We start from the raw sequence: 25,660 nt of genomic DNA, 5'->3' as shown, positions 1-25,660 counted from the left end.
TCTCTCTCTCTCTCTCTCTCTCTCTCTCTCTCTCTCTCTCTCTCTCTCTCTCTCTCTTCCTGTCTCTCTCCCTCTCTTTCCATCTCTCTCCCTCTCCCTCTCTCTCCTTCTCTCTCTCCCTCAATACCTCTCTCCATCTCTCTCTCTCCCCTCCCTCTGTCTCCCACCCTCTCCCTTTCCCTCTCTCTGTCTCTCCTTCCTTTTAAAATCTGGCCAGAGTAGCTCCCTGGGTCTATAACTTTGGCTACAAGCTCACTCTAATTCAACAAACATCCAGTAAGTACTTATTCTTTGCAAAGTATTTTATGATATTTAAGGATATAAAGATGAAATGATACAATTCCAGGACTGAAGAAGACTACAGCCCTATGCTACACATCCTACAAGGGTACAGTGCAGTTCTTTCTAATTAAGCTCTGTCCTAATTAATTTACAGAGATTCCATCTTTTGCATCCAGTACAACATTCGAGCATTCATGAATGTCAAGCATTGGCCCTGGATGAATCTATTCTTCAAAATCAAACCCCTTCTCAAGAGCGCAGAAGCTGAGAAGGAGATGGCCACCATGAAGGAAGACTTTGAGAAAGCCAAGGAAGACTTAGCCAAATCTGAAGCTAAAAGGAAAGAGCTGGAGGAGAAAATGGTCTCCTTGCTGCAGGAAAAGAATGATCTTCAGCTTCAGGTCCAGTCTGTAAGTAGCTTCTAATGGTAGAGAAGAAAGAGAAAAGAATAGGGGAAAGAAGTATCACATCACCAGCAGCGGCCACCCCCGCAGAGATGAGGGGCCCACAGGGTAATCTTGAATGTTTGTAGGAAGTGAGATAAATGGGACAGGGAACACCTGAGGTCCAAACACTGCTGTAATAAAGAGGTCTAATTACAGCTGAAGGTGAATTTTATCCCTTGCCTCCTCTCGAAATAGACAAACCATCTGCTAGGTTCTGTATTATGAGCAACAATTACTTCTATCAAAGATACCACGGTGCCACCCAGTGGCCAAATGATATAATGGCGCCTTGGAACCTCATGCTGAAAATCCAATTATAGCTCTCCTTTGCTATAAAAGTTAATTTCTTTTCCCTTAAATCCGTTTTCCCATGGCTAGCCATTATGAAGATGTGTTCTGAGAGGGGCTAAAACAGTCTCCTGAATGTAATAAAATCACTTAATAATGCAACAGCCCTTTTAAAATGTTTAGAGGAAATGAGATAACTTTTCTGATAAAACATTAGCAATAATTAGCAATGTTCCTTAAGAGAATTTGTGTTTTACTGAATTCCTCAAGTTTTCCTGGCTTATTTCAGTTGCCCCAGACACACAAGCAAGTTATCTGTTCCCTATTGCCAGAACTGATTTCTCCCTCATCTAATGTAACTATCATCCCACTTTTTTGTTTTTCACAGTCTAACTTGTATAAACAAGTTATTTATGTGCATGCCTTATTTCCACTACTAGACTGTGAGCTACCAGAGAGCTGGCACCATGTCTTATCACTCTGTGCATCTTCCCTACAACATTTAGCATAGTATCTTGCATATTTTAAGCACTCATCAAATGTTGAATTGATTAATTTTTAGCATCTATATTTTAATTTAATAATTTGCCACTATGTCCCAGGTGTTGTGCTAGGTGCAGGGGATACAAAAACAAAAAATGAAATAATTCCTGTCCTCAAGTAGCTTACATTCTATTGAATGAACGAAAACACCTAGAATTGCCCCTGAGACCGTAGTTAAGTGTTGTCTTCTTTTATATCATGCCTATATCACGCCCTACCTCATCCTAGCTATCAGATCCTAAGCTTTTAGAGAAAAAGATAACCAATGCCTTCTATGGCATTGGAATCAAGATGACCATGGAAATTTTCTTCCAGGAAACTGAAAATCTGATGAATGCCGAAGAGAGATGTGAGGGGCTCATTAAGAGCAAGATTCAACTAGAAGCTAAAATTAAAGAGCTAAGTGAGAGACTGGAGGAGGAAGAAGATACAAATTCTGAATTAGTTGCCAAGAAAAGGAAATTGGAAGATGAATGTTCATCACTCAAGAAAGACATCGATGACCTAGAACTGACCCTGACTAAAATAGAAAAAGAGAAGCACGCAACAGAGAACAAGGTGGAACCATCATGCTAGGAAAAATCTCTCTTCGTAAGATACTTCCTGGTAGCCATATGGCAGGGAAGGAGTTGAAAATTTATTTCAACCACAGAGATACAGGAAAAAGGGTAGAAAAGGCAACTAGAGGCCCCAAAGGTCCATTCTGTTACTCATCTTTTGCTCTGGGATGCAATTCTATTACCCTCCACTTCTGGCATTGAAACAGGAAATAGTGATGTGCAACAACACCAAAATTTTACTTGAGACAAAGAACATCCAACACACCACTATCAGTAGTTTTAATTTGGTATTTTTTTTAAGTGATTGTTCCTTTAATTATATAACAAACTACAAAAGCCCAAGGAATGAAGGAAGGGGGAAAAAGGACCTGCTATGTGTCAGTACTGTACTAAGTGCTTTACAAATATCTCGTTTGGCCCTCACAATAACACCAGGAGGTACTGCTATTGTTATCTTCATTTTAACTGATAAGGAAACTAAAGCAGATAGAGGTTAAGTGACTTGCCCAGGGTCACACATCTAGTAAATGTATAAGGCCACATTTAAACTCAGGTTTTCCTGACTCTAGGACCAGTGCTCACTCAGTGGCCTACTGTGCTACCTAACTGCCAATATAATGGTAAAATAGAAAAGTAGATGGGAATAGTTAATTGTAGAACCCAAAAAAAAAAAAAAAGAATTATTCACTGTAAATCCAAATTGAAATACTGAATACAAAGTTGTATTTCCACTTTGAGTAAACTCAAGAGAAGTATTGTAACATAATGCAGAAAGAAAACAAGATTTGGAGTCCACAGGACTTGGGTTCAAGTCAGTTCAAGTCTCTAGGCCTCAGTTTTCTTTTCTATTATATGGGGCGGTATGCTACATAGCTTCTAAGGTTCCTTTCAGCTCTAAAATATGATCAGTCAATATATGTAGATAATAGTGCACATTTATATAAATTTATCATACAAAACATGGAAACAAAATGATATCCCCATATCCCCTCATAGAGCTCCCTCTGGGCTTACTCCTCTCACCCCCATCCTGTACTTGGACCGGTAAGTTGGTTGGCCAAAAGGGAGGCAGCTACTCTCCTTCAGGCCTCTAGGACTAACACGGAGTCTGGGTTTTTAGTACTGTCATTCCCTTGCCCCAAGGCCCTACACACACTTTTGTGCTCCTTGTTAACAATTAGCAGTGTTAAACTCTATTAGATTTTAGAAAAGGGATTTAAATAATGAGAAAAATGAGTGTAAAACATTCCCCTAAACCGGGAATGAGCCCTTCCCTGGAACAACCATGTAAAGTCCTCTGGGAATCTATTGGTACCTCACAATTCCTAGCACTGGAAATTCTTTTCTCTCTTTGTGGAGTCCACTCCTCAGGTGCCCCCATTAGGCTGGGCCCCAGGGGTCCAGGCCTTTTTGAGTCCATAGCCAACACTTTTGGGCGCATCACACTCCCTGAAGCTGTTTATATTTGAATAACTATCATATGGTGTTGTCTATTTTCCCTTGGTGTCTTTCTACTCCTATTCCAGATTTTGCCATGGACCCCCATAATCTACTACTGCAATCTGGCTACTGCTCCTTTGGTGGACATTGCCCTTGATGCTCTAGACCACATCTCTGCAACAGCTGCAACTGAAACCATTCTTGTAGATGCCTTAGGGGCTGCAGGAAATTCAGCAAGAGATATAAAGGCAAGTGCAGATTTGCCTAGTAAAGTCTCCTAACCTAGCTGCCACATTCCCATGACCATGGAGGCAGGGAAGAAGGACTCTTCCTATTATCATCAAACCCTGGAAGTAGGAAAGGACCTTTATTTCTGCTACTGCTAACTGGTCACATGTTGGCATCTTGACAGCTGTGCCTAAGAGAGGCCTCAGCAGTTGGAAGTCACTTCTTTGACTGGCTCTAGATTTCCATAGTTAGCTTTTCCAGATCATCAAATAATCAAGGAACTCACAGTGATGGCTGTGACCCACAAGAAGCCTTACCCTAAGCCTTCACAAAGTTCAATTAGAAGCAAGAAGAGAATATCTGAGTATGCTCTAAGAACTTGCTGCTAAGCCTGCTCAGGCATCCTGTTAAAACTCTTCCCTAGTGAAAAATTTTCTTTCCTTGGCAAATTGAGTGAAACTTTTTTTTGCAGATTTTGTCCATAGCCTCAATTCCAAAGTTTTCTAAGGTTCATGGTAGTCCTAGGCATCAATTTTTCATCTGCTTCACCAGTGCCATGCACAAAAGAGACCAAAACAGTCATTGTGACACAGATGGTAGAATCTAAGAGTTAGAAGGGATCTCTAACCCATACATGAAACGAACTGTCCTATTATATCATCCCTAATAAGCCTCTGCTTGAACACTATCATGTAGGGGTGACCACTACCTCTTGAGGCTAATCATGCCTCTTTTGGACAACTGATTTTTAAGTTTTTCCTAACATCGAACGAGTTGGATTCTTTGCACCTTCCATTCACTGCTCCTGCTTCTGCCCTCTGGGACCAAAAAAAAGAACAAATCTAACCCTTTTTCTAAAACATAGATTTTTCAAAAATTCGAAGACAGCTACCATGTCTCTCCTGAGTCTTCTTTTGTCTGGGCTAAACAGGCAGTTCCTTCAACAGATGACCATATGTCATAAACTCAAAGACTTTCACCACCCTGCTTGCCTTCCCTTCAGCTTATCATATCAGTCTCTCTTGAACACAATTCTCCAGATAAGAACAAAGTGCAGTGGGATTATCACATCCTTGTTATTGAAAACTCTGCCCTCCCAATGTAGCTCAATTATCCCGTTGCTTTAGTTTTGTTGGCTTCTGCATCATACTGCTGACCTGACCAGGCTGGAGCTAGAGCATATATAGCGTGCCTCCTGAGTCACTGATGAGTGAAGGAGGAGTAACAAAAGTGACTACGCTGTTAACCATTCTGATCAACTTTGGGGGATTTTCTATTATGTCTTATTTACTAGTCCCTGAAAGATAATTGCTACCATCAGACCAGCTAATGCCTGTCTCAGTACTACAGAGAGGTGTGCATCATCAAGTATTACTCTCCTTTCCTTCCTCTGACCCTTATTGGAGCATCTTTCACCTGACAGCTTTTGTATCTCTATTACAATATTCCTGAGAGTAAAAGTAGCTTCTTCCTCCTTAGAGCATCCAAATGTCTCTACTTCAGGAAGAGCCTCAATGTGTTTTCACGCTTTAATTGTATAACTGTCCTTTTCTTTTCTTTCTCCTCTGAGTAATACACTAAAGAGTTCTGGATGAAAATCCCGCTGGATCCCTGAAGACCCCTGTAAATCAACTTCAATAACTTGGCATCTGAAACAATACAGCATAGCATGAAATATCTCAGTACATAGTAGAACCAGGATAATTAGCCCAGACAATCACCTTCAAGTCCCATGGACACAAGATAGATAGACAGATAGATAGATAGATAGATAGATAGATAGATAGATAGATAGATAGATAGATAGATAGATATGTGTGTATGTATATAGAGATATATACATATACATTGTGCTGTGTCTATTACATGCAGTAGACATAGCACAATGCAAAGTATCACCTGTAAGTCTGTATCAATGATTACAAGTCTAAATTACATGTAGAACAGATTGCAAACACAGCTCATAGGAGCACATGCATGCCCAGGGAACAAAAGCAAATATGCATAACAGCAAAAAAAACCATAAAGCAATCTTGATAATAAGCCTACAAGATAACAAATTAGAAAAACTATGTGCACATAGCTAGTAGCAAACTGAGCAAAGTTAAACAATTGTAGCTACAATGCAGGCAAAATAACATAAATCAAATAGGCATAATATGAAAATAATAAAATAGAAGCATACCTAAACATTCAGATATTAACTCATGTACACTAATATAACATATGAGTACATAAACATCTAAAGAAGGAAAAGTTATCTCAATAGAATTGGTCTGACTCATAAAGGGAGCACACTAGACTCTCCAATCACTACCTAAAACAACAAAGCAATGTTAATATTTCCCTAGTGGATCTCTGTGAACTGAGGTGTCCAAAACCTGAGAGAATCTGGGGGAAATATGTCTAACAGGACCCTTCAAATGGGAAGTACCAAAACAATGTCTTGGATGAACTGTCCCAGGTAGCACATCCTCTGGACTCACTGGGGGAGGAAAAAATCTCCTCTTTTTCCAGTCCAAAGTCATGGTGATGCCAGAGAGGATGTTCACATGACCGAAGGACCATGGCAATCCTACCCTGTAACAACTAGGGCTGGGAGACAACTAGGAGAGCACAGGAAGCCCTCTCTCTTTGCCTCTCTCTCTGTATTTCCTTTACTTTAGCAAATTAGAAGTGATGGCAGCATTTAATGGAGCAGTAGTAGTTGGGGCCAGAGTCTGCTGGAAATGACAGCAGCACTGGGAATGGAGAGGAATAGGAAAAATGGACAAAGAGCACCAGTTGCTAAAGGGAAGACAACTTCAGGAAATGTAACTGTCTTCAAGAAGTACCAGCTTGGATTCAACAAAGGCATGAACACTTGGGGCTGAGCTGGGCTACCTGCCCAGCAGGAAGCAACACTGCAGAAGAAGTTCATGAGGGCTCTGCAAAGGAAGAAAAAGACTTCCAAGTGCCATGAGTTGTGAGGTATCCCTCAGCCAGTGTTGTGCCAGCAATGTTTAATTCTCCCCTTCCTCCCCTCAAATGTAGGTACAACACACTTTTAAGTTTGTTCTGCTTTATTAACATACATTTTCTCCATCACCTTCTTTTTTTTCTTTTTTTTAGGGGGGGGGGGGGAGGCAATCTGGATTAAGTGACTTGCCCAGGGTCTGAGGCCAGATTTGAACTAAGGTCCTCCTGACTCCAGGGCCAGTGTGTTCTATCCACTGCACCACCTAACTGACCCTCTCCATCATTTTCTTAAGTCAACAAAACAATCCAAGCCCTCATGAGTAGTTTACTGATTTCCAAGGTAAAAATACTCATAATGAAACTTGGCTCTCTCCAGGCAGTTCAAAATGGTACCAGCATATCCCACCAGTTCTCTACATGTGTGCCCCTCACCCTTTGTGCCTTTAAGTTTGAACCTGCTCTCCCAAGGGAGATATATGTAGAAGGGGAGAGTGTGCCCCCATATTTGGGGGGAATATTTTAGACCCACTTTTCTTGTTATAACTCCTCAGTAAATGTCTTTTCTAAAACTTAATGGATTGTGACTGGCTAATTAATAATGGGTAGCTAGGTTGTGCAGTGGATAGAGCACTGGACTTAAAATCAGAGAGACTCATTTTCATTAATTCAAATCCAACATCAGATACATACTAGCTGTGTGACCCTGGGCAAATCACTTAACCCTGTTTGCCTCAGTTTCCTCATCTACAAAATAAGCTGGAGAAGGAAATGACAAAGCACTTCAGTATCTTTGCCAAGAAAACCCCAAATGAGGTCATGAAGAGTCTGACAAAACCAAAATGACTCAACAACAACAAATTATTAGTGGTAAGCACACATTTGGGAGGGGGGAGGAATTTAGGAGGAAAACAGAAACGCAACCCCTAAGGGTTACCTCTAGAAGCTTAACCTTACCAGTTCAAGTACAGATTGGAAATGGGCAGAGGGATTGCTACACCCTTTTTACAATGGAGAAACTGAGACTTTCTAGTAAGTATTAAATCTGTGACTTGAACTCCAGGTCTTCTGACTCCCAGACTTTTGCACCAATGGCAAATTGAAGTAATGATCATTAACTATAAATAACAGTTCATTACAGAATCCTCTTATAAAGAACTCTTCTCTAATGCATTAAAATATAAATCTATTTGCAAAAATTCCATTTATATCCAATTTCTTCCTTTTAAAGTAAGGGGTAAAGGGTGAGGTAATTGACCAAAGACGTCTAAGTTCCCTTCCATCTATAATATTCTGTGAATCTAAGGATGTATTTTTTTTTTGCATAAAATGAGTTACCACATCATAATGGTATGTCACTAGTAATTTGTGATTGGTACTATGTGATTAAGTGGTACATATATTGAAATAGTCATGCCCAAAAGCAGTGTTAAGCTAAAGTAAGTAAAGTTTGTCTTCAGTATCTTCTATATCATCTTTCCAGCCTTTTCTCCCCCTTTACTGTACTGCTGACCTTTCCTTCTTTCCTCCCTCTCTATCCCCATGCCAAGTACTCTCATCAAAAGCAAGGACCCCATAATCATGCCTACACTAGGAAGCACCCCATACTCCTTAGATTTTTCTCTTTCCTCCTTCCCTCTTTATTCACCCTCATTGAAAAATGTACCTGTCCCATATTCTTTTCCCTCAGGGATCTGCCTTCTGATAAATCAGTGTTAATGTTAGTGGATATTAACACCCACTTTTTAAGGGATAGTTAATATCTAAAGATGGGTTTTAGAAGATACAAAGTCTTTGCTCAAAAGAAGTAAATCTATTGGTAGTAACTTCAAGCACCATGCTGGTAGAGGAGTATTAAAAAAAAGATGAAATATAAATCCAGAATAATGAAGAATAGTGAGGGGCTACAGAGAGAATTCAAAGATTCAGTGGAAACATCTGTTTTAATTGTTCCTTTATTTAAAGTGTGTTCAATTTCTTCTAGGTGAAAAATCTTTCTGAAGAGATGACAGCTCTAGAAGCAAATATCTCCAAACTGAACAAAGAAAAGAAATCTCTCCAGGATGCCCATCAGCAAACCCTGGATGATTTACAGGCTGAAGAAGATAAAGTCAACAGTCTGATCAAAATGAAAGTTAAACTTGAACAGCAAGTAGATGATGTAAGGATATTTAGTATTGCAGCTGAATATTCAATGGGTATATGATGCTGAATGGAAATTATAGTACCACATTTGTAAATCCTAAAGTTTCCATTTTCAGATGAAAAAGTTCCAATTCAATCTTTACCTTTCCTTTTTGTGGCAATGTTTTTTTCAGCACTGTTATTGAGTAACACATGAATTTCATTCATTCATTCACTTGTACTGTACTGGTAAGGGGTACACAAATTCACTGAATGTTGTGGTTATACATAGAAATAGACGTAGACCCCAACACTTTTTCATCTTGCTTAAGACCAGACTAGGTAAATATCAATTGGAGAGAGAATGCCTCTGTCTAAATTTACAGCCCATATCCCTTAGAGTTAAGAGCATATACATTAATACTTTGTGCTTGTTGTTCACTTGAGTCTAACTCTTCATGACCTCATGGACCATATCACACTAATACTGTCCATGGGTTTGGTGTTTTTTGTTTGGTTGGTTTTTGGAATTTTTTTTCTATTTTTTGTTTGTTTATTTGTTTGTTTGGGGGGGAGGTTGTTTTGTTTTTGACAGATACTGGAGTGGTTTGTCATTTCTTTTTCCAGCTCATTTTACAGATGAGGAAACTGAGGCAAACAAGGTTAAGTGACTTGCCCAGGGTCAAACAGCTGAGGCTGAATGTGAACTCAGGTCTTCCTGACACCAGTGCTCTATCCACTGAACAACGTAGCTATATTAACACGTTAGTCTTTGTCAATGCCATAATGTATGATGTGTGTCTATGAATTTAAGAGGGAGAGAGGTGTGAGATCCAGCCCTCCCTGTACACAGTTATGGGGATGCCACAAAGTACCATTCATTTCTTGACTGGCTAATATACGGGGATGGGTAGAAAGAGGGCTAGGAGAGGGGAAGCAGTGGCCATCTCTAGTTGTACTGATCTATATCTTGCCACTGGACCCAGATAGCTCCAGAGGAGAAAGTGAGGCTAGTGACTTTGTACAGCCCTGCCTCACTTAAATCCAATCCACTGCAAGTCATGACATCACCTTCCCAAAGTCATGGTCCTCTTCAAGAAGGAAGGACAAACAACCTCCAAGGAGCATGCACGATCTGGGAACAGGCCAGAAGGAATCATAGAATCCTAAGACCTGAAATTGGAAGAAGTCAGATTTGACAAGATTTCAAGCTGAAAGTGATCTTTAGAAATCACCTAATCCAGCCCCTCCATTTCACAGAGTTGAAGAAGGAAATGCATTGGAAGTGGAAGATCTGGGCAGAGGGCTGCAGCCAACACACATTATGACATGCAAGGGGTCCTAGAGTATTTAAGCAAAAAATGACTTCCAATAACTACCTCCCTAAGGACATGATGTTATTTTCTAGTAGAAAGCACTGGATTTCAAGTCCAAAGGATCTTAATTTGACTCCTGGCTGTGCTACAGAAACTCTCTGACCTAGTGCAAGCCAATAAAATTCTCTAGGTTTTCTTATCTGTAGAAGAGTGGGTTGAACAAGATGATTTCTAAAGTCCCTTCCAATTCTAAATCCTATTATCCTATAATCCTATAAAATGGACTAGTTTATATCCCTTGGATCATACTGAACTTAATCTCTTTCTCTTTCAAGCTCGAGGGTTCTTTGGACCAGGAAAAGAAACTCCGAGCAGAACTAGAGCGAACAAAGAGGAAGCTTGAGGGGGATGTGAAGCTATCCCAAGAATCTGTCATGGACTTAGAAAATGACAAACAGCAAAATGAGGAAAAAATGAAGAAGTATAAAGCTGACCTTTTCATTTTGTATCTTTGAAATTAAGTCTGAAAGCCAAATTCAGTTTTCAAAACTTGGCATCTGATATGTTTTTGAATTTTTGCTAGGAAAGAATTTGAAATCAGTCAACTACAAAGCAGAATTGAGGATGAGCAGGTACAGAGTTTGCATTTGCAGAAGAAGATTAAGGAGTTACAGGTAAAAAAAAATTTTAACTTTCTTATTTAAAAAAAAGAAAAGCCTTCCCAATTTCCCTTTCTTTCCCCATATTTATCCTTCCTTTATCCATCCTCCTTCACATTAGAGGTAGAGAAATTATCCTCTCCCCTACTCTATGCTGCTTGCCTTCCTACTCTTCTTTCCCCCAACCACTGGTACCATCCCTTATCCCAACAAACCAAAACCTCAGCCTGTTCCAAAGCAAACTTGGGAACCCTCCAGTCCTATCTTAACAATAGCCTGCTGGACTTTCTACCAAGTATCCAGTTTGCATAAGGAACTAGGCACTTGGCATACAAAAAGGAAGGAAGGAAGGAAGGAAGGAAGGAAGGAAGGAAGGAAGGAAGAAAGGAAGAAGAAAAGAAGGAAGAAAGGAAGAGGCCCACATTCTTTCAGGTATGCAGTTTGTAAATTGACTAAAATATATATCAAGTAAATACAAGATAATTTCTGGGGGAGGCACTAGAAGCTAGGGGAATTAGAAAAGGCCTTAGGTAAGAGACATAAATTAAGCTGAATTTTGAAGGAGGCTAAGGATTCTAATGGGTAGAGTTAAGTAGGAAATGGCAATGTGAAGAAATGAATGAATAAATGAATGAAACATTTATTAAACACTATATGCAAAACATTATGCTCAGCACTGTATAAACACAAATAGAAAAGTAAGACAGTCCTTGTATTCAATGAGCTCACATTCTAAGGGAAAAACAGTACATATGGAAGGTTCCAGCTTCAAGTCAGATAGAAAGGTTCCATGATCCTTAGCCTCACTTCTTCCAGGGAGCTCATTAAGAAAGATGCTGGATTTGGAGTCAGGAAGATCTGAGTTCAAATCCTGCCTCAGACACTTATTAGTTATGTGATCCTGGACAAGTCACTCACCTGTTAATCAGCCCTAGTTTCCTCATCGTAAAATAGGGATTATAATAGCACCAAATAATATAAAGAGTTTTTCAAATCTTAAAGTGATATATAAATGTTAACTAATCATAGTTATAGTAGTAGTAGTATTTTTCTCTCTCCAATCTATTCTTCAGGTAGCTCTCATAGAAATATTCTGAAAACACCAATCAGATCATGCCACTCCCTTTCTTTAAAATAGTTGTTCATTCATTTCAGTCATGTCCAATTCTTCAAACTCCATTTGGGGTTTTCTTGGCAAAGATGCTGGAGTTGTTTGCCATGTCCTTATTCAGCTCCTTTTACAGATAAGGAAATTGAGGCAAATAGGGTTAAGTGACTTGTCCAAAGTCACATAACTATTTAGTATCTGAAGCCTGATTTGAACTCAGGAAGGAAGACTCGTCTTCCTGAGTCCAGACCATGCCCTTTATTTACTGCTCTCTCTGGAATAAAATGCAAATTCCTCTATCTTTTAATACCATTCTTACAATGACTCTTTTTTGTTCCTTGCTCACTCTTTGCAATCCAACTGGTCCACTTAGTGCTTTCTGTAAGCAACATCTGCCCTCCTAATGTTGTGTCTTTACACTGGTTCTGTGTCTCTGCAAAAGTGGTTCTCTATGTTTGGATTACACGCCCTCCCCATCTTCACCCCTTAGAATCTCTAGGTTCCTCCAAAGAATAGCTCAAATGCTACTACTTCCCAAACAAAGCCTTTATTGATCCTCCCCAGTCAGTACTCATTCTCTCTTGAAATTGCTTTGTTTAATTTTGTATATATTTCTATTTATTTTTTTGCATTTTTATTTCCCCACTAGAAAGTAAGCTTGGGGGCAGCTAGGTGTGCAGTGAATACAGCACCAGCCCTGAAGTCAGGAGGACCTGAGTTCAAATCTGACCTTAGACACCTGACACACTTACTAACTGTATGACCTTGGGCAAGTCACTTAACCCCAATTGCCTTGCCTTCCCCCCGCTAAAAAAACAACCAAAAAAAAGAAAGTAAGCTTGTTCGGTTTTATGCTTCTTGTGTAACATAGTGCCTTGCAAGTAGTAAGTGCTCAGTAATTGAGGAAGGAAGCCCAGTACAAATAAGAAGGTGAATTATTGGTCTCCAGGATCCCTTATTTCTATAGAGTGATAATCCCATGAAACATGGTAAAATGTTATAAATGTTTGTGGAATTGAATGTAATTGAACATTTTAGGCTCGTATAGAAGAAGTGGAGGAGGAAATTGAAGCCGAGCATGCTCTTCGAGGAAGGATCGAGAGGCAGCGCACAGATCTCTCCAGGGAGCTAGAGGAGATCAGCGAGCGCCTGGAACAAGCTGGCGGGGCCACTTTGGCTCAGGTGGAGCTGAACAAGAAGCGAGAGATGGAATTCCAGAAGCTTCGCCGAGATTTGGATGAGGCCACCCTGCAGCACGAGGCCACTGTGGCAATCCTCCGGAAGAAGCACGCGGACAGCGTGGCAGAGCTCCAGGAGCAAATCGATAACCTTCAGAGGGTCAAGCAGAAACTGGAGAAGGAGAAGAGTGAGCTGAAGATGGAGGTTGATGATCTTGCCAGCAATGTAGAAAGTGTCTCCAAATCTAAGGTAGATTCACGGGTTTTAGGAAATTCTACAATTCTATAATTCTGGTGATAAATAGTAGCTAGAATGTATATAGCTTATTCAGGCTTATAAAACACTTTAGTGTGTGTGTAGAGAGAGAGAGAGACAGAGAGACAAAGAGAGATATTTATAAAACCTTTTACTGTTAAATGTTCTTATTTGTTCCTCACAACAGCCCTGACAGGTAGTTATTTTATGAGGAAACTGAGGCAGACTTGCCCAAGATCACAGTCTCAGGCAGTATTGAACAGGGGTCTTCCTGACTCCAAGTCCATCAGCTGCCTCAGCACCTGTTAGGAGACATTTCCACTAAGATGACCCACTGTTATATGACAGGTCCCAAATGGAACTCATCTTGCTGCCACACCCACTCACCATACCACCCGACCTGCTTTTGTTGGCAGTATACTGAGCCACCCAGAATTATAAGATTCTTCTAAGTGAATTGAAATTCACTGCAGCAGCCTACCTTTCCCAGTGCTAGAAAGCCATTGGCCCAAGTCCTAGTATAGCAGAAAGACTTTGAAGAATTTCTCATGTGCCTTAGTTTCAGGGTCTTATATTAACACATGTGTTGTACTATGCTTTCCTGACTCCTTCCCAGACTCACTGCTTTATGTACATATCTGGTTTCTATGAACTCCATATCTCTTAGCAGCTTTCTTGGTCACAAACCACTATTCCATACCAATCTTCGAATTCTTTGTGTATCTGATGTACTTCCTGGGTCCTGTCTCCTGGATATGCTTATGAATTACTTTCACATAATCCTCTTTTGGCTTCTATTAGGCCTCTGCAGCCCATTGCTACTTACAACCCAGCATTACATTCAGCTGAGGTCGCTATCATTCAACCTGTATGGCAAGTACAAATAAAAAATACCATATACAATGACAGGGACAAAATAATTTACCCACTATACAAATAGTGTTTTGAAAGGTGCCTTTAGATTTGTACAGTTTTTTCCTCATCACAATGAGGTAGGCATTACAAGTCTTAGTTATTATTCCTACTGTGTTGATGAGTAAATAATCTTCAAGAGGTTAAGTGATTTGCCCAAGGTCACCCAACTAGTAAGTGTCCGGGCCAGAATTTGAACCCATGTATCTTCTAATTCCAAGTCCAGTGTACTTTCCATGAGAGGAAGGATAGTATCGTATGGTGAATAAAAAGTCTTAGAAGACTTGAGTTCAAATCCTCCCTTACTAGTTATATCATTGTGGGTCAATCATTTAAATTCTCTGTAACTTAATTTTCTCATCTGTAAAATTGGGATGATGATAATACTTACAGTACCTACAGTATTGTTGTGGAAAAGGTTCTTTGTAAGCCCTGTGGTTCTTTTGCATAAGCATGAGTTACAAATATTCTAACAAGTACCAGGATGAGAATTTTACTCCATGAATTCAAACACTTTTCTATTGTATATGATACAATACATCATACTTTACAATACAAAAAGGCAATGTCTTTCCCTGTTGAAAGAAAGAAAAGAAACTATAGTTTTGCACCTTGCCCTAAAGAAGATACATGAAGATATAATACCCTTCTTTGTAGAGGTGAAGGACCAAGTATCATTCTGGCTGGTGTGCTCCTTAGTTTTATGGAGCTGTGTTTTTTTCCTATTTTCTGTAATAACTGACAGTTCTCTGAGAGGAAAAAGGGAGAATATATTGAGAAATGAAGATGAGGTAAAAAGCAAAAGATGGGAATTTTTTTTAAGAAACAAGAGGATTTCACAAGTATTTATGAAATGGTAATGTAAATACTTTTTTATTTTTTAAGAGACAGTCACAACTAGGTGACTTGCACAGTGTCATATAGCTAGTAAGTGTCTGAGGCCTAATTTTTACTCAGGTCCTTCTGACTCTAGGACCAGTGCTTTATCCATTGCACCACCTAGCTACCCCAAATAAATACTTTTTAAAAGGAAAGCTGTAGTTGTTTTTTGTATGTGTCTTTCTGTCTCTTTTATGTCTCTCTTTGCTATCTCTTTTCTTTCATTCTCTTTCCTCCTTTCTCTCTTGTATTTTTCTCCTCTCATACCTTTAACTGGAAAGAACATAGAACTGAAAAAAAGCATGGCACAGTTGATTGAAAGTAGGCCTTGGAATGAGAAAAACCTGGGTTCAAGTCTGACCGGCTAAGTAGTCCTATGCACATTATTTAATCTCTCAGTGCCCTGAGCAACTCTTGGGCATTATAAGTTTCAGCTACAAATTTCCACAGACAATCTGTAGTCATACAAGAGGTTTCCTTGTAGGAAGTTTCCTATACTAGTGAAATCATAGGACTAGGCCAAAAAAGAAAATAAAACTAGCATATATTTAGTAAGGTGCAATTGAAAGACTACTGAACTTGAAGTCAGAAGATAGGCTCAAATCTAAGCTCAGACACACTAGCTAGACAATTACAGGAAAATCACTTAATCTCTGGTAACTCTTAAGTCTTCTCATCTGTAAAATGGTGATAATAATACATGAACTACCTACTTTGTAAATCAAAAAATGCTATAAAATATAAGTTAATCTACAGGGTGTCCCCAAAATCTTAGTGTAGTTTTAAAATATTAAAGCCTAAAAGTATACTAAGACTTTGGGGACACTGTATCATCTGCAAAATGAACTGGAGAAAGAAATGGCAAACCATTCTAGTATCTTTGCCAAGAAAAACTCAAATGGGGTCATGAAAAGTCAGATAGGACTAATCGACTAAACAACAATAATAAAATATTTCTGCATAGAGTTTCATGCTCTTTTTTCCTAATTTAAAAACCCAAGTGGAACTCCAGCTTAAAATGTGAGGGGGTAGTTAATTCAGGCATGACCATTGCTTTGTTGCCCTAGGATAGAGACCCTCAATAGAAAAGGGTTGTCTTATATTTTTAAACTGTTTTATGTGAGTCTATCTTCTCATCCTTAACAAGAAAAAATAAGCTCCTTAAAGACAGGATTCTTTTAAATGACATTTAGTAGCTGTCAATGTGTTAAAAATATTTTTTTAATCTGTGATTTCACTGGCACAGAGAATACCTGGTGAAGAGATTTTCCTCTACCAATGCAGTTTTATTCAGCTATTCTGGTTGAGAGCTGCCTGGAGCACTGGGAGATGAAGTAATTTCTCTGGGTTATACAATAAGTATGTGTGTGAAACAGAGTTAGGACCCAAATCTTCCTGACTCTGGGATCAGGTTTCCATCTTCTCTACCATACCGCTTCTCAATAAACATATGGGTTAATACGTTGATGAATGATGGAATTGGAATATTGATTTGTTGGGGAAAGGGGAGAGGTTCCACAACATGATTCCAATTGTTTTTAACCTTACATGCTCTCATTTTTTAAAGAGCAACATAGAAAAAATGTACCGGACCCTAGAAGACCAGTTCAGTGAAATCAGTGCAAAGGATGATCAACACACACAGTTAATCCATGATCTGAATATGCAGAAAGCACAGATGCAGACCCAAAATGGTGAGGATAGGACATGGATTAATGGCAAAACATGGGCCAATGGGGAGAAGTGATGTTTGGTGACAGAAAGGATCTTCCCATATCTGTGTTCCAGGTGAGCTCACCCATCAACTGGAAGAGAAGGAGTCTCTGGTTTCACAACTGACCAAAGGTAAACAGGCAATAACCCATCAACTAGAGGAACTGAAGAGACAACTAGAAGAAGAAACCAAGGTCAGAGCAATTTTTTTTTTCTATTTCTAATGTGAGACTGATGTCTGAGTTAAAACACTTCAAGTTTCCCTAGGCCAGAAAGCCCTTCACAGGGAGTAGCATTCAAAGCCTAGCATCTTTCTTCCCCTAATCTCTATGCAGACCTATCAAACTTATCCACTGCAACCAGACCCAAATGACTGTAAGATTATCATTGTCACTTGTCCCTGTGTTTATTCATATTGCCCCTCCGACTTAGAATCCTCTCCTGCTACTTACCTGAAGACAAAAATTGATTTTTCCTTTTCTCCAGTAAACTTACTACAGGGCACAGGGTAGGTCCATAGCAAACACTGATGTGTAGCTCTGCTTTAAGATAGAAAAACAGAGGTCTCTTGGAGACAGAAAAAATAACTTCCAAGAAGGGATGTATAAGTAGATGAGAAAAAATTTTCTCCCTTCCTGGGAAAAATTTTTGAAGAACATGTTAGTGTAGAAGTTATCCTAAGTTCTCAAAGGCAGTGTCAATGAGGTATCAGCTCTGGAAGGGCCTACTAATTTGGTAAGTCTCTCTTCATGTATGAGTCTAGAGATGAATTATATGTATGTTTTTTGAGGACCAGCTTGGCTAATATTCAAGAGTCTCATCACCAAACCACTTCACCGTGATATTTTTTTCAATCACAACAAATTAGAGAGAATGATCTGCATCAATTAGAGGGAATGTTTGTATCAATGAAATTATGGGTCCCAGAAATATTGAATTATATATAAGTAAGGACATAAAAGTAGACACATTAGAGGGAACCCCCCACTACCATTCTAGCCTATAATTCTCCCTAGCAACGGGACTTTCCGTTCAGTCTAAGTGAGAATAAGTGGAACATGACCTTTAATGGCTCTGTTACACAGTCACTTTCCCAAAGTGGAGAGTTAAAAAGTAGAATTACCAATGCTACATAAACTATTTAGAATAATAGGTGAAGAAGGATTCCTACCAAATTTCTTTTATGACACAAATATGGTGCTGATACCTAAACCAATTAGAGTTAAAACAAAGAAAACTACAGACCAATTTCCCTAATGAATATTAATGCAAAAATTTTAAATAAAATACTGTCAAGGAGATTACAGCAACATATCACCAACAGAAATCATAGATCATCTCAAAATATGCAGTAAAAGTTTTTAATAAAATACAGTATCCATTCCTATTAAAAATACTAGAGATCATAGGAATAAATGGAACTTTCCTTAAAATGATAAATAGTATCTCTCTAAAACCATCAGCAAGCATTATCTGTAATGGGGATAAACTAGAAGCCTTCCCAGTAAGATCAGGGGTGAAGCAGGGATGCTTATTTTCACTACTATTATTCAATATTATAGTAGAAATGTTAGCTATAGTGATAAGAGAAGAAAAAGAAATTGAAGGAATTAGAATAGTAATGAGGAAACAAAACTATTTTTGCAGATAATATGATGGTATACTCAGAATCCTAGACAATAAACTAAAAAACTAGTTGAAATAATTAACAACTTTAGCAAAGTTGCAGGATATAAAATAAACTTATATAAATCATTTGCATTTATATATATAATCAACAACAAAGCCCAGCAGCAAGAGATAGAAAGAGAAATTCCATTTAAAATAACTGTAGACAATATAAAATACTTGGGAATGGGGCAGCTAGGTGGCGCACTGAGTAGAGCGCTGACCCAGAGTCAGAAGGACCTGAGTTAGGATCTGGCCTCAGACACTTAACACACAGACACACACAACTAGCCATGTGACCTTGGGCAAGTTATTTAATCCCAAATGCCCTCCAAAAAGCAAAAAAACAAAACAAAAACAAAAACTTGGGAATCTACCTGCCAAGACAAACCCAGGAACTATATGAACACAATTACAAAACACTTTTCACACAAATAACATCAGATCTAAACAACTGGAAAAATATCAATTGCTCATGGATGGATAGGCTGAACCAATATAATAAAAATGACAGTTCTACCCAAATTAATTTAATTAGTCAGTGCCATATCAATCAAACTGACAAAAAATTATTTTATAGAGTTAAAAAAAAATAACAAAACTCATCTGGAAGAACAAAGGGTCACGAATATCAAGGGAATTAATGGGAAAAAAAATGCAAACTAGCCATACCAGATCTCAAACTATATCATAAAGAGGTAACCATCAAAACTATGTGATACTTGCTAAGAAATAGTGTGGTGGTTCAGCGGAATAGATTAGGTACACAAGACATAGTACTAAAAGACCATAGTAATCTAATTTTGAAAAACCTACAGACCCCAGCTTCTGAGGAAAGAGCTTACTACTTGACAAAGACTTCTAGGAAAACTGGAAAACAGTATAGCAGAAACTAGGTATAGACCGACCTCTTACACCATATACCAAGATAAGATAAAAATGGGTACACGATTTAGACATAAAGGGTTAATACCATAAGCAAATTAGGAGAGCAAGGAGTAGTTCATCTGTCTCCATAGGTCTCTGTGGAGAAGGAAAGAATTTATGACCAAACAAAAGATAGAGAGCATTATGAAATATAAAATGAATAATTTTGATTATATCAAATTTAAAAGTTTTCACACAAACAAAACCAATGCAACCAAAATTGGAAGGAAAGCAGAAAATGGGAAAACAATTTTTACAGCAAATATCTGTGACAAAGACCTCATTTCTCATATATATAGAGAATTGAATCAAATTTATAAGAATACAAATCATTCTCCAGTTGATAAATGGTGAAAGGATATGAACAGGTACTTTTCAGATGAAGAAATCAAAATCTTACAGTCATGAAAAATGCTCTAAATCACTATTGATTAGAGAGATGCAAACTAAAACAACTCTGAGGTACCACCTTACACCTATCAGATTGGCTAATATGATAGAAAAGGAAAATTAGAAATGTTGGAGAAGACATGGGAAAATTAGGACACTAATGGATTGTTGGTGGAGTTGTTAACTGATCTAACCATTCTGGAGAACAATTTGGAACTACATTCAAAGGGTGATCAAACTGTGTATATCCTTTGATCCAGCAATACCACTACTAGGTCTGTACCCCAAAGAGATTTTTAAAAGGGGGGGAGGGACATATGGAGAAGACCTACTTGCACAAAAATATTTATAGAAGCTCTTTTTGCATTGGAAAAGAATTGGAAACTGAGGGGATGTTCATCAATTGGGGAATGACTGAACAAATTGTGTTATATGAATGTAATAGAACACTATTGTGCTTTAAGAAATGATGAGCAAGTGGATTTCCAAAAAAAACTGGAAAGGTTTCTACATGAATTGATGCAAAATGAAGTGAATAGAACCAGGAGAACACTGTATACAGTAACAGCAACATAGTATGATGATCAACTATGAATGACTTAGCTATTCCCATTAATACAATGATGCAAGACAATTCCAAAGGTCTCATGAGGAAAAATGCTATTCATATCTAGAGAAAGAACTGATGGACTCTGAATGCAAATCAAAGGACACTATTTTCACTTTCCTTATTTTTCTGGTCTGTTTCTTCTTTCACAACACGACTGATATGGAAATGTTTTACCTGATTGTATATATATAACCTAGATCAAATTGCTTACTGTACTGGGGACAGTAAATTTGAAACTCAAAAATTTTAATGAATATTAAAATTTGGATTTACATGTAATTAGAAAAAATAAAATACTATGGAAATATTTTTTTAAGTGGAATTAAAAGAGACCCAGTACTCCAGTGTAGATAAAAATATCCTACCTTAGAAGCTGATTCTTACCCCTTCTATATTGTTATCATTCCAGGCCAAGAATGCTCTTGCCCATGCACTGCAGGCTTCCCGTCATAACTTTGACTTGTTAAGAGAACAGTATGAAGAAGAACAGGAAGCCAAAGCTGAACTCCAGCGGGTCATGTCCAGAGCCAACAATGAAGTGGCCCAATGGAGAAACAAATATGAGACTGATGCCATACAACGTACAGAGGAACTGGAAGAGGCTAAGTATGGACTTTGGAATTTACAGGGTGGAAAATTGGTGAATAGACAAGGCAGTACTCATGGTGAATCTCCAGTCTTGAAAATTCTTATACACCTTATTTTCCTAGCCTACTCCTAAATACTTATGCAGTATCTCACAACCCCATGCCAACTCCCAGCCCTTCCTCAAATAACTATATTATTCTGCCTGCCTCCTTTCTGTAACTCATTTGAGCCAGATCTACCTCTAACTTTCCTCTCCCGAGTCTTTTGGGGTTCCCCCAGATGGTTCTTATATTCTCTTATATCACCAAATATCTTAAATCAGTCTTATCTCATCCTTGTGAGCTATTTCTCTTTCCTCATGTAGCAGGAGACTGGCCAGTGAGGGCTCCAGTCCTGGAAGCATTTGCAGTAGACTTCTTGCTGCCAATCTACATGAAGGTTTTAGGGAACCTGCTACCAGAAATTTGTGTTGATGTGTAATGAGGGGGTCCTCCAGTTCAAAGCATGTACAGTTATCATGCGATTATGTTTCATTTGTCTACTGAGTAGTAAAGAAAAGCCTTTTGATGGGCTACTGAACCAGAACCGAATATGCATACAAAAGTCACTAAATAACTAAATTGATCTCTCTCTTCAAAGACCTTTTCCACATTCTCTTATGGTACTCACTGATTATTCCATTGGTCCCAATATTTAGTTTTATATAGTTTACTACCTCTCATGCATCAAGGCTTCAGAAAGACTCAATCCTTGTACATTGAGGACTACTACTAGGCTTACACCCGCTATACTTCAGTCAGAAGAACTTGGACTTCTCCCTCCCCCAACTCTCCATTATATCTGTTAATTTACCTATGCATTTAAAAATAGTTCCTTTTTGAGGAATTATCTTTGGTCCTTTTAGGAAAAAACTAGCCCAGAGGCTCCAGGAGGCTGAAGAAAATATTGAGACTGTAAACTCTAAATGTTCATCTTTGGAGAAAACCAAGCAGAGGCTTCAGGGGGAAGTGGATGACCTTATGCTTGATTTGGAAAGATCCAACACCGCCTGTGCTACTCTGGATAAGAAACAGAGGAACTTCGATAAGGTCCTTCCTTGAATTTGTAGAAATACAAATACGTGGCAGTGATCCCTTGTCTACTTTTTTTCATAAGATTGTTGTAGGGAAAGTGTTCTCTAAGTGGAAAACCACCATATAAGTGTGACCCATTTGTTATACCCTAGAGTCATCCAAATTAAAAGGCTGTTCATAGATGGCAAATAACATATCCATAATTGTCATTTGTCCTTCCCAGTCTATAATGATAGAGTATTATGTAAACAATGGAGTAGAAATGTCTAAAACCAGCACTTGGGTACATGGGGGTGCTAAATGTGCAGAGGTGAAAATATGCTATACTCTGAGAAACTGAGTCAATGTAAAAATTGGAGCTGTGAGTCAGAGGGAAAGAAATTGGATCAGTGTATTTGTGTTAAGAAAAGAATTAGGAGTATGGCTCATGTGGAACCCAGAAGTTTGAGAGGCACTTGCTGGAGTGTGGAAATCTTTTTCACTGACATTTATGTACTATGTTAAATTTTGCAAAGTGATTTGCATATTTTATCTCATTTGGACTTCACAACAATCCCATGAAATAAGTACTATGGGTATTATTATCCCATTTTGTTGATTAGGAAATTGAGGCTCAAAAACTTCAATGACTTGCCCATGACCATAAAAGATTTGAACACAAGTCTTCCTGACTGCAAATTGAATATTCTAAGAAAGGATCCTGGGCTTGATGGAATGAGCATACCACCTAACATATGGGAGATGCTTAATAAATGTTTGTTGAATTGAAGACTGTATGTCATTCTGGATTCCAGGACACTTCTCTGGTGTAACATGTGGGGAAGCATAATGACAGGCTCTCCTAGACAGAGATATATGTGCTTGGGACAATTTCAAACTTCCAGGAGTCTACACAGGGAAAGAAAGCAACTTGAGGGAGAGGAGGGACACAAACAAATTCAGACCCATATGTAAGTGAGTTTATGTCACATTGGTGACATAAGAGGCAAAGCAACACAGTACAAAGAACACACAACTTGGCATCCTAAGACAGAAACTCAAGTCTCAGCTATGCTATATAATTGCCGTTATTAGACTGTGGGCAAATCACTGAGCCTTTCTGAGCCCCAGCTTCCTCAAATGCAAAATGGAGGTGCTCTTTGAACTACCTATCTTACAGAATTTTTCTGAGAAAAGCATCTCAGAAACCATAGTGTTATATGAATACAAACAATTGTTAAGAGAGTCTGAGGCACCAACATATCCCACTGTACAGTGCCCTGGACTTTTAGTTGTGGATACATGAGTTCAAATCCTATCTCAGACATTTGCTATCCATGTGAGCTTGGGCACTTAAGTTACATAATCTTTCTCAATCCATTTCCTCCGCTGTAAAATAGGAATAATAATAGAATTTATTTGACAGGGTTGTTGTTAAGGATAAAATGAGATTATATTTAAAGTGCTTTGCAAACCTTAAAGTGCTATATAAATGTATCTAGGTGTTAACAGGTGCTAGACTTGGAGACAGAAAGACCTGAATTCAAATTTAGCCTCTGATACTTACTAGCTGTATGACCCTGGGGCAAGTCACTTAACCTCTGTTTGCCTCAGTTTCCTCATATGCAAAATGAATATGATAATAGCATCCCAGTGTTGTCCTGGGGATCAAATGAATTAATATTTATAAAGCACTTAGCACAGTGCCTGGCATATAGTAAGCTCTATATAAATGTTAGCTATTATTACTGTTGTTATTAAATTCTAGCTATTGTTATTATGTAGCAAGCAAATCTTGGTCTAAAGCTGCATACTCCTGTTTTTTTAAGGTGTTATATGCCACCATTGATTATTTGTTTTGACTAGATATAGTCTATATAGTATACTATATAGTAGTACTGGGGGATGGGCGGTGGGAACAGGAGATGGCAATGTTTTATAAGGTAGATTTCATAATATCCATTTAACCCATTTGTGACAATATACAATATTTTAATCTCACAATGCCAGAACCCCTTATTCTTTAACCCCTAAGGATGAGATAAACTCAGTTCCTTCAGTAGTATGTGTATGTATGTATAGATATGTATATATTTGTGTGTATACAAATATACAGAGATATATATAGGTCTTAAATCCAATTCATGCATGAGTCAAGATATCACCCTGTGATATCATTCATCCTGTTTGAAAATGAAGGATGAACAATAATATATACATATATGTGTGTACATATATACACATATACACACAAACACACACATGTATATGTGTGTATCTTTTAACCTGAAGAAGACTTGTCACTGCTACTTCCATTATGAACCCTTGTGATTCTCTAGGTCCTTGTGGAGTGGAAGCAAAAGCTTGAGGAGAACCAAGCAGAGCTGGAATCTGTTCAGAAAGAATCTCGATCCTTAAGCACTGAACTTTTCAAAATGAAAAATGCCTATGAAGAAGTACTAGACCAGTTAGAGACCATGAAAAGGGAAAACAAGAATCTACAAGGTCATTATGCTTGGAACTTACTCTCTCCCCTGTGTGCCCCTCAGGCCATCTTCTTCCAGATGCCTAAACTATTCACAATCCCACACAGCCTGAATTCTTTCTCTTAGGTAGGCCCCTAAATTGGTTAAATAATAATAACACCACCATGCAACTTTCAAAGTACATTCATAGACATTATCACATCAGTAGTCTCACAATAACTCTGCCTTTACTGCAAGGCCCAAGACCATGCTTTATTACTAGGAATCTGGGGATCCAAGTTCACCCTTTCTTTACTGTCTTGGGGACCACATTGGATTTTTAAATGCATTTTTATTTGGCAACAGGAAGACCTTTCAGTAATTCCTGTGACCATTGTCCCATAAGGTCTTCTAATTAATTCTCTTCTTTGGTTATCTCTTAGTTATTTTTAAAACCTCATGAAGTTATTGAGATAAATGAGAACTCTTCACATACCCATCTCTGTGGAGGTGAAGTCAGGCAAGATGATCTATGGCTTACTGACCATAAGATCATAGAGATAGAGATGGAAATGTCATTGGAGAGTCCATATAGTAAGCATGACCTGCTTATTTAAAGGTGAAGAAACTAAGAGGTTATATGACTTACTTAAGTAAGATAGATAGCATGTGTCATAGCCAAGATTCAATCCCAAACCCTGGACTCCAAATCATTCTACCACACTACCTCTGCACAATGTCCGAAACAGAATCCTCCATAATTCTCTCCTTTTCATGAACCCGGTGGTCAGAGGGTGATTTGCCTATGTGAGGACTCAGGAGCACTGTAACATTACCTAAAAAGCAAATTCTGTTATTACAGAGGAGATTTCTGATTTAAATGAGCTGATTGCAGAAAAGAGCAAGAATATGAAAGAAATGGAAAAGACCAAGAAGCAAGTTGAACAAGAAAAGTCAGATCTCCAGGCTTCTTTAGAAGAGGCCGAGGCAAGTATCTAAAATGTTACATGCTGTTCTTCTAGAGAAACGTGCAACTGAAATGGTTGTACTAGGGGACCTCTGTAGTGTCTCCA

The 25,660-nt window shown here is 38.4% G+C and overlaps 1 protein-coding gene across 1 annotated transcript in view; it reads left to right on the top strand.

The window, feature by feature from the left end:
• The window catches only part of LOC138152273 (myosin-13), a 76,914-nt gene that overhangs the window by 39,306 nt on the left and 11,948 nt on the right, over positions 1-25,660 (top strand). The window contains exons 20-31 of the mRNA XM_069075999.1: positions 437-692; positions 1,875-2,117; positions 8,727-8,903; positions 10,518-10,663; positions 10,766-10,856; positions 12,988-13,377; positions 16,742-16,868; positions 16,963-17,081; positions 20,892-21,088; positions 21,975-22,158; positions 24,462-24,627; positions 25,450-25,574. Of these exons, the coding sequence (XP_068932100.1) occupies positions 437-692; positions 1,875-2,117; positions 8,727-8,903; positions 10,518-10,663; positions 10,766-10,856; positions 12,988-13,377; positions 16,742-16,868; positions 16,963-17,081; positions 20,892-21,088; positions 21,975-22,158; positions 24,462-24,627; positions 25,450-25,574 (2,221 nt within the window). The remainder of the gene's footprint in view (positions 1-436; positions 693-1,874; positions 2,118-8,726; positions 8,904-10,517; positions 10,664-10,765; positions 10,857-12,987; positions 13,378-16,741; positions 16,869-16,962; positions 17,082-20,891; positions 21,089-21,974; positions 22,159-24,461; positions 24,628-25,449; positions 25,575-25,660) is intronic.

Source organism: Petaurus breviceps, unplaced genomic scaffold (genome assembly GCF_028583685.1).
Source record: "Petaurus breviceps papuanus isolate PSGF00001 unplaced genomic scaffold, PetGlider_PUasm1.0 90925, whole genome shotgun sequence".
NCBI classification, from domain to species: domain Eukaryota; kingdom Metazoa; phylum Chordata; class Mammalia; order Diprotodontia; family Petauridae; genus Petaurus; species Petaurus breviceps.
This window is presented reverse-complemented; position numbering and strand designations above follow the sequence as displayed.